Genomic DNA, 9,525 nt, shown 5'->3' on the forward strand with positions numbered 1-9,525 from the left:
TTAAGAGCTTACAGGCCTCTGCCAGGCAAGAGTGTCTCAAGGGGCATGACTGCCCATGGGGGGGGTTTTCTTGTGGAAGCTCAGCAGCTATTCAAGCTGCTGAGCAGCCCACACTGGGCCTGCATCAGACTGAATCTATCTTTAAATCCAGGTGTTGCATCTCTGACAGGATACTTTTGAAATATCCTGGCAGATTTTCAAAATTTGTCACTTTTTATATTAACTGTAATGCAAAAAGGGGCTCAGCCAGTATATTTCTAAGAGCTGCATGTGGCTCCTGAGGTGTGGTTTGGCCACCCCATTATAAAACAACCTCAGAGCTAAGACCTGTCATTCTAGTCTAGTCATTTGGAGGTAGATGCCTGACTACAGTAATTTGGCTTAAGGCTGGTAGTTTCATGGCCAACAAGCTTAGGGAGCTTTTTCGTTCAATGTGTGTGGCATGATTTATTTCTGCATAAATAGCTTTAAGCCATTTCTCCCCAACATTGCATGTACAAAATGTGTACACCTGTAGGCTGGGCAGTAATAGGTGAAGAAGCCAAGCTGCTTCTGAAGTACAAACGGTTTACTCAGTAACCATTGGGAACAGCCAAGAAAGCAGAAGGTAGAGGGGAGATTCTTTGCAGCAAGGAATAGCTGCTTCTGGGAATGGATTTCAGCTACTGCCTACTCCTCTCACTCATCCACTGGTCCTTGTACCTTTCTTCTGTGTCCCTGACTAGTAGCACTCTAGTACCAGCTGCCACTTTTCCTTAGCATTCCCACAGTACATAACTATCCTGGGGGAAAAAGCTGGATACAAAGATTTTCAGGGAAATATACTGCCTGGGGCCATATAATGGGGCAATGAGCTGTTCCCTAGAACAATCTTTTCTCTAGTGGTTCAGTGCACCTATTCCAAGGCCATAGACAGAGGGGCAGCTTCCCAGAACTACAGCCAACATTAGAAAAATTTATATCCTGCCTTTCACATGCCAAAGCAAATGCCCAAGGTCACGAAGAAAGAGGTATTCACGCTCAGAAAATAAATGTTTAATGCTACATACATACAGCTTGAACGCGAAGTCACATTTTAAAAATGAAAATCCTTTTTAAAACCCTGCAAGAAACAGATTCCAACTCCCTCTTGCAAGTGCCACCTCAGCCACTACATAAAGGTTGACCAAACAAACCTGTATCTTGAAGGAACAAAACCAACTTGGGACACTGGTGGTGGTGCAAGAGTCAGCTATGCTTACCCCCCCTGCCATTCAATCCAGGAAGTAAATACAGGATGAGTAACACTGCTTCTCTCCCCCCCCCCCCAAGCAGGATGAGAGATCCTTTTTAAAACACACAGGAGAGTCATTTGGTAGCCTTTGATGACTTATTTGACTGCTGCTTCCAGGGTACCCAAGGAAACAGAAGGGGGCTCCCAGGAGCCTTGCTTAAAAGTTCCAAACATGAAACAAGAATGTTGCAATCTCTTCTCCCCTCTTTGCGCTGCACTTTTCCTTTGCTGCTGTAGGTAGGGAAAGTAAAATGTCTTTCAGTAAGATTTGCCCAGAGCAGTCACTGGCCAGGAAAGACCACATGCAAGTCCCTCTTCCCAGCCATCTTCCACACCAGAAAAAGGGGGGGGGTGTCAGAGCCTCTCCTCCTCCCTGATCCTTGCTGCCAGCCTCTCTGTGATGATGTTGAGATCAACGTTCTTGTCCAGCTTGATGTACACGTCTTTCCGAATGGGGAGGATATTCACCCAGTCTGGTAGAAGCTCCTGGAAGAGGCGGAGGTGCTTCTCCATCTCTCCTGTAGAGACAAAAAGGATTCCTAGCTGATTGGCAGAACACATCTACCTGGTCATGTGACCCAACTCCTTTCCTCCTCATCCCACAGGCAGCACAGGAGAGCTAAAAAGCAGGAATCAGCCTGCAGAAATTGCCTTAGGGCAGGGTTTTCTACTGAAATAGGGCAAGGATGCCATCACTGGTAGCAAGGTACTGAGAGTGGCACATCCATCAGGTAGATTCCAGCACCTGCACATACCCTGCATGGAGAAGTTTAATCCCCCATCTTCACTAACCAAGAATCTCAGCGAGGCTGTAAAAGATCCCTGGAAATCTACTGCTGAAAGGACTACAATATGGGGCAAGAGGACCCAATGGCCTGACCCGGAGGGGGAGAGAGAGCACACACTGCCTGCAAGACACCAGGTCTCCTTCCTCCCCTTACCAGGTGTCATGAGCGAGCGATAGCTGGCCATCATCCGCTGGCAGGCAACCTCCATGGTGAGCGCCTGCTTCTTCTCAGCGACAAAGACATTGCGTAGGACACGAGCCATCTCTGGCAAGCGCGCCATCATGTCTAGCCGCTGCTCCTGCCGGGGATTTCTGGTCATTGCCGCCTGCAACTTCTGGGCTTCCTTGGCTCTGACCTGAGGAGAGACAGAATGCAGCTGCTCAACCCCCCTAGGTCCTCCCTGTGCTGTGGTTCCAGTCTCCAGCACCCACCCACCCCAATAAAGCAGGCTAAGGCATGCAAGAGATGCTCCCCCCGCCCCCAACAGGTGGTCCTCAGGATCATCCAGTTTTCAGGAAACACTTTCCACACTGGTGTCTCTGCAGAGGACTTGCTAAACCAGATTAGACCACCAAGATGTACTAGATATGGAGCTTCCTTCAAAGGCAGCCTGGTAGCTCCACAATGGTGCAAAATGATAAATAAGGGCCTGTAGAATGAATTCCATCTCTCAAGAGTGTCATCTCCACTGGATACCAGAAAGGCTTCCAGGCTCACTGCACAAGCCTGATCTATCCCACTCCTTGGCAAGTTCAAGCTCTCAGGCATCCCCAAGACTGGTACACTCACCCTCTCCAGCAGGGACTGAGACACCCCTTTGAGGCTGCTGGGCGTGCTGACTGCAACAGGAGGTGCCTGCCTGGGTGATTCCTTCACAGAGGGGCTGGTCTCAGCTGTCCTCAGGGCCAGGTTGGCCAATGCTTTCTCCATCTGTGGGGAGGACAGCCACATCTAGGGTTAATCACATGGCAAGTAGAGAGGGTTTCTTGCACCACTTACAACAGCTTCCCTTCCCCAACCCTCTCACCCCATTAGCCCCATGCCAATCAGCACTGGACTGGGGCTAGAGGTTGGAGAGAAACCAAGACTGCAACAGTCCTAACACCACTCCTCCCTGCTGCACGAGAAGGGCAGCAGTTCGTCTCTGTAAGGGACAGGCAGGTGACCTGAGGTGCTGGGCCTTGCAGTGCAATTTAGTAAGCTAGCTTCCAGACTAGCCCTAGTCAAAGAGAACTATTAATGATTTTCCTTTCCCAATACTGAAAACTTGGCTTCCCAAGAACAACAGCTGTTGCCAATATCTGGCACTGAAGCTCTGCAGAGTATCAGGTGGCTCCTTCCCTTCCACAGAAGGAAGCCAAGTCATGCAGCTCCAGGCTTTTGGATCCAAACATGATCAATGCTTGTTTTTGTTCATGCAAACAATAGAGCCAGCGCCTAGGGGAAGCAAGAACCTTGCCGGACCTGTCAACAGGTCTGCACAGTCCAGTATTCTGCTTCCTGCAGCAGCCATGCCAGAGACTGCCTCATCCTCCAACTGCTGAGAGCGCCTTCTATGCCTGCCGAACCCACCTTGGGTGTGAGCAGGCTGCGGGCCTTTTCCAGCACCTCCTGAGCCGTGGAGATCTTGTCCACCTGGGGAGGCTGGGGAAGCTCGGCAGGCACCACGTAGGGCACCTCGTCAACGTTGAACCGAGGGTGCCACCTGGTCAGTTTGTGATCCAGAACCACCAGCGGAGGGTTGAGAGACGCCAAGAAGGCCTGCAAGGAGGGGCAGGAAGTTAGCAGGAGGACAAACCCAGCTTAGGCCCAGATGTAATCAATGGGTAAATGGCGAAGAGGAAAGCAAGCAAACCTTGTGATGCTCTTTGACAATGTTCACCAAGTTCCTGTGGAAGACTTTCCGGCGCTCCATGAGGTGTGACGCCGACAGCTTCTCGCCTGCAAAGCCAGAGGGGGGAGTCCTGTTAGACCCGGACATGTCACCTTGGGGACCTCTGCCATGTCTAGGGCAAGCCTGATGTCATCTGCCAGACACAGCAGCATCCCAATTTATACTCTAGCTGCTAAACCACAGTGGAAATAGTGCAGGGCAGGCCCTTGCCCGTACTGTGCCAAATGATGGATGCAAATACTCCTTTGCAATCTGGCATTTTAAAATACAGCACTCTGAGACTTCATACTCCATCTTTAGCGGCAGAAAGATGAACCTGCCACCTGGCAACAGGAACCAGTAAATATGATGCACCCAGGATAAGGGGACACAAGCAGGTTAAGCGCAGAGCTCCCATCAGAGTCAACACTGCACCTAACACTGCTGTCTAACCACTGAACCAACCTGCCCATGCCCTGATTTACTGGGCCTCTACTACGATGCACACAACTCCCAGCCAGACACATACCTTCCACCAGCACTGGCTCAATGGTGAGCTGGTAGTTGAATCGCTTCTGGCTGCTGCTACCAAAGGTGGGCACGTTCTTCTCCTGGCGCAACATGTAAGAGGCTGGATACACAGCCTTGATCTGGCCCACATTCCGTTCCTCAAATTGCCTGCAGAAGGTGGCAAGGGAAACACATTAGTGGCCCAAGGGAGACTGCTAAACCCCAGGTGGGCACCATGCTAAAAGTGAAAGCTAGACCCAGAAATAAGTGTCCGAGTCTGAGGTGACCAGGCGTAGCAGGCCAAGAGCCACACCTAAACCAGAGTATTTTGCTTCCATTTCAAAAGATTAACCTCAAGACACCCAGCCAACAGCACCCAGCCTCTTCAGTCTTTCCCCCATGCTGCCCCTGACTACTTGGATATGCCTCCCAGAACATGTGCGCAGTGAGCCTCCAAATCCTCCTTAAAGCCTGTGGCACTGAGCCTTGGTCCCTGTTCTCTAATGTAACTAACCTGAAGTATGCGTAACAGACACAGGGCCCAATCCTATCCAATTTTCCACTGCTGATATAGCTGTGCCAGTGGGTTAAATGCTGCATCCTGCAGTGGAGGGGCAGTCACAGAGATGGTTTGTTATCTTGGGGCTGCATTGCGACTGTATCAGTGCTGGAAAGTTGGATCAAATTGAGCCCACAGCCACATTTCTCCCGGTTGTGCCCAGTTCCTCTCCAATTCCCTTTATTTGTAAGCCCCTTGGGGCAGAGACCTGGTCTCACTACATACATCATACATGTGTACTGATGGTACAATATTCTTCACGGCAGACAGTCAACCTAGCAGCTTATCTTCAAGCCAGAAGCGGCAGGAATGTTGCCATCAGGATCACCCAAAATTGGATGGAAATCCTTTGGGGTGTCCCTCCTGCTCTGAATTCAGGCAGCTTATTGAGCCCCTCCTGCAGGGGTCATGTCCCCCTCCCTGACATTTGCTAGATGGACACACAGAGACTCTATCACCCACAACCCAACACCCTTCCCCCTGCCCTGCTCACCTGTGCATCATGTCCTGGACACCTTGTTTGACCTTGGCAAAAGTCACTGTCTCTGAGCGGTTGAAGAGCATTGCCACAATGGTGTCCATGCTGCGGAACATCTCGGCCAGCACCTTATATCTGTAGGGCAGCACCAGCCCAGGGGAGGCATCCTGAGCGAGGGCATGAAACCGCTGGTAGGCTGGAGTCTGGCCCCTGTGGAAATGGTAAGGCAGGCAGAAGGTGTGAGACATTGCCTGATCCTGAATCCAGTCCCTGGGCCCACCCACCCCCAGCTCACTCTCATCTCCAATGACTGCAGGAGCTCTCTGGGGTGGATCTGCCCCAAGCCTCCCTGGAGATTCTGCCAGGGACTGAGCCTGGGTCCTCCCTGCATACAAAGCAGGGACTTTTCCATTAAGTTAAAACCCAATCCTCAAACGATGTTGCTTGTTGAGTGTTGGCCCAGCGATCGCTTACGGCAAATGCTCACCTGGCATCTGCTGTTGGCTCAGAATCCTTTTTGCCCAACTGGAGAGGAGAGAGACTTTTCCTCTGCTGCTGTTCCTCCTCTGCTGCTGCTTTCCTCTCGCAGATCTTGGATTCCAGCAGCCGGACCCTTTTCAGTCTGCACTTTATGTCACTGTCGGCCTCCGCAGAGCCAGCTGGCACCCCAATTTTCCAGGCCAGGGCCTTGACTTTGTCTAGACAGCCTCTCAGCTCTGCAAGACCTTCTGTAGCTGGCCCCTGAGAGGGAAAACAGAGAAGGTGACCACAGCCATTTCTGCAAGGGACACCCCTGCCTCATATGCACCCTTTTCAGCACTTCAGTCCTTGTCATGCGGTTCACTATTGCAAGAAACCAGGAGAAGCATCCTCATATCTAAAGGGCAGCCACAGCCCGGACAAAGGGACAGAAACCTGGACCCTCACCCAACCCTGCAAGCTACAGAGCCATCTCCAAGAACAGGGCCTTGGCTAGCCTTGGTAGCCAGCCATAGTCACCACGACCCTGCCACTCCCCTTGTGCCCCAACGTTGTGCAGTACCCCATCAGGGTACAATCTCCAGCCTGCTGATTTGGTGCAGAAGATGCAGTTGTCCCTATGGCTGGCATGAGCTCCTCACAATGTGAGGTCAGCCCCTTAAACGTGAGCCCCTCATTTAATGGGACAAGCAGGGCTGAAGCCCAGACACAATTTTCCCCCTCTACAGTAAAGCCTTCCAGAACCACATTTCCCAAAACCAAGAGAGGAGCCTAGTCCAGCTCTACCTCACATGCTACTTACTTCTTTTTAACAATACAAGTTTTTGTAAGCAACGAAACACCTGACTAGACCCTCAGAAGACAGCAGCTCAGGTAACAGAGACAGCCCATCCTCCATCCCAGCACTTACCTTCTTCGCTGGCGTTGTTCCCACTGTGCCAGGCTGGATGCCAGTCTTTGACTGCAGGCCAGGCGAGAGAGTCACATTCACCAAATCCTTCCCTTTCTTATCCAGACTGGAGGGACTGGGGGATCTGAATGCTAGAGGGGAAGAAGAGCCGGGGCCCTGAAAGAGAAGTACTGCCTCAAAACTGGGACACCTGGGTGCTCACACTAATCCTGCTGCAGTTCAGCCAAGCTGCTTTCTACAGAATCTTGGATAGACTCATTCTAAAGGCCAAAGCTGGACAACTTCTATTACAAGGGTGTCAAACTCTTTTCACGTAGTGCAGTGGTCTGTAAACTTTTAGGCCAGAGGGCCACATGAAATATCTGGCATGAGGTTGAGGGCTGGAAAAATAAATTTTTAAATATGAAATTTAAATATATACACCAGAAAGCCTAAGGTCTTCAGACAGCCCTGATTTTTAGGAAAACCAGGGAGTGATGTTTTTAGGCCTTTAGAAGGCATTCTGAGGCACATGGTCTCCCCGGCCCTCAGAGCACTCTCCAGACGCTAATGGTGCACAGCTCTGGTCACATTCAGTTGAGAGGGCCAGAGGCTTGCACTGAATCAGAGGCTTGCCACGGGCTGCATCTGGTCCCTGGGTCAGGGTTAGGAGACCCCTGATGTAGTGGGTCGAATAGCATTCATGGTACCTGCTGAGGGCAGGAAGTGACATCATTAAGCAGATGATGGGCAGAAAAAAGTGCTTTGTTTTCACATAGAAACTCATTAGCTACAAATAACACAGAGAAAATGTGCAAGTTTTGTTCATAACTTCAAGATATGAGAGAGTCCAATTATCACGCTGGGAGAACCGTTATATGGGGCCTGGATAAATTGCAGGGGCCACATCTGGCCAACAGGCCTTATGTTTGATATCCCTGCTTTATCAGCTGTGAGAGAGGATGCAGCAGTGCCAATGCATGTGCATCACATTCTGTGGGGGTGGCAGTCACAGAAGCCTCCTCAAGGTAAGGGAACTTTTGTTCCTCTGCCTCAGGGCTGCTTTGCAGCTGCCTGAGCACTAGAAAATGGGTTGAGATTTGGCTGCCATTTGAACCTCCCTGGTAAGCAGCAATGTGCCTCTGCTTTTCAACAGGCACCCAGAGATATCTGGGTTCTGATCAGACAGACAAGCTGTGCTCTCCAGGTCAGAATCCTGAGATCAGGCTCTGGAGACAACACTCTACCATTCAGTGTCAAGCTTGTATCACTTTGGGCTCCATCCACTTTCCAACAATGATACACCCTTGTCCACAGGGTATGTCTTGGGAGGGTCAGTCACAGAGGTTTCCTCAAGGTAAGGGAACGTTTGCTCCCTATCCTCAAAGCTTCATTGGTGCTGGAAAGTTGGAGAGGATCAGCAGCCTATGCATATCTACTCAGAAGTAAACACAAGGTTGACTCACAGAAAAGCATGCACAGGACTGCAGCCTGGTCTTCTGGTCCAAGAAGCGCCACCACTGAGCCCCTGTTCCTGGGTGGCTCAGGGTGGGCAGAGGATTCCAAAGACCCATAAAGCAAAGCAAGCCCAGAGCCACTTCCTTTCTCCCCAGATCCACGAGGCTCTGCGCCTTCTTGGGCTACAATCCTATCCACACTTCCCTGGGAGCAAGCAAGACTATAATGGGACTTACTTCTGAAGAGGCACGCACAGGATTGGACTCTCAGGTGGCCATCCTAGCCACCCTTTCCTGGGAGTAAGCCCCATTGACTATAATGGGAGTTACTTCTGAGTAGACATGCATCGGATTGGGCTAACGGAGTGCTTTGCTCCGCGCAAAGGGGGTGGGTGGTGGAGCCCGGGCGACACCCCCAAGCCACTCACCGCCGCCTCCTCCTCGGGCATCAGGAGCTTCCTCCTGGCCGCCCGCTTAGCCCCCGCTCCACGGCCTTCCTGCGCCTCCGGCTGGGGGGAACGGCGCCTCTTCCTGCTGCCCAGCGGCGCCTGCAGGCAGCCCGGCCCGGCGGCGCGCGGGGTGGCCGGCGCGGGCTCCTTGCGGCGCTTGGAGGCCCGGAGCCGGGCAGCGGCGGCGCTCTTGCCGCGCGGGAAGAAGTCGGTCAGGCGCAGCTGCTGAGCCATGGCGCGGTCCGGGGCTCCACGTGCGGACCGGGCACGGCCAGCAGACCCAAGTCAGTCCGGCGCGGGAACCGCCTCCCCGTTTCGCGCGGTTTGCACCAGGCACCGCCCTCCGGAGGGGCAGCCCTAGCCCCGCCCCGCCCCCCGGCCTCCTTAAGGGCGCCGCCTAGCTGAGGCTCCCCCTCCTCGAGTGGGAGGTGCCACCCGGCGAGGAGCCCATCCAGTGGCGTAGCTGGGGGGGCAAAGCGCCAAGTCCTGCAGGGAGGCTCACCGCAGCGTGCAAGCGGCCCCTCGCCTGGAATGGCTCCGAAGGGGAGAGAGAGCAGCCCCTTGCACGCCGCGGTGAGGCTCCCTGCAGGACTTGGCGCTTTGCCCCTCCAGCTACGCCACTGTCCCCCACCTCGGTAGCTGGCCGGGGCTGCGCCCTCGGGCTGCCAAGCTGCGCGCGCTCAGCTGGGAGCAGGTTCCACCGCCCTCCTCAATGGCTTGACGCCCCAGCAGACCAGCACTGGCTCGATAAGGGGGGCTTTCCTTTCTC

General features: G+C 52.9%; 1 protein-coding gene across 1 annotated transcript; it reads right to left on the minus strand.

The window, feature by feature from the left end:
- Nucleotides 1-1,627: 1,627 nt before the first annotated feature.
- On the minus strand, nucleotides 1,628-8,990 carry CDT1 (chromatin licensing and DNA replication factor 1). The gene is made up of 10 exons (XM_066637948.1): nucleotides 8,736-8,990; nucleotides 6,872-7,027; nucleotides 5,969-6,222; nucleotides 5,497-5,691; nucleotides 4,464-4,612; nucleotides 3,917-4,002; nucleotides 3,634-3,822; nucleotides 2,851-2,991; nucleotides 2,215-2,416; nucleotides 1,628-1,791 (listed from the first exon to the last, which is right to left on the minus strand). Exons 1-10 carry the CDS (start codon nucleotides 8,988-8,990, stop codon nucleotides 1,628-1,630), a joined length of 1,791 nt encoding a protein of 596 aa, XP_066494045.1.
- Nucleotides 8,991-9,525: the final 535 nt, after the last annotated feature.

The sequence above is a fragment of the Tiliqua scincoides genome, chromosome 9 (genome assembly GCF_035046505.1).
Source record: "Tiliqua scincoides isolate rTilSci1 chromosome 9, rTilSci1.hap2, whole genome shotgun sequence".
Classification (NCBI taxonomy): Eukaryota; Metazoa; Chordata; class Lepidosauria; order Squamata; family Scincidae; genus Tiliqua; species Tiliqua scincoides.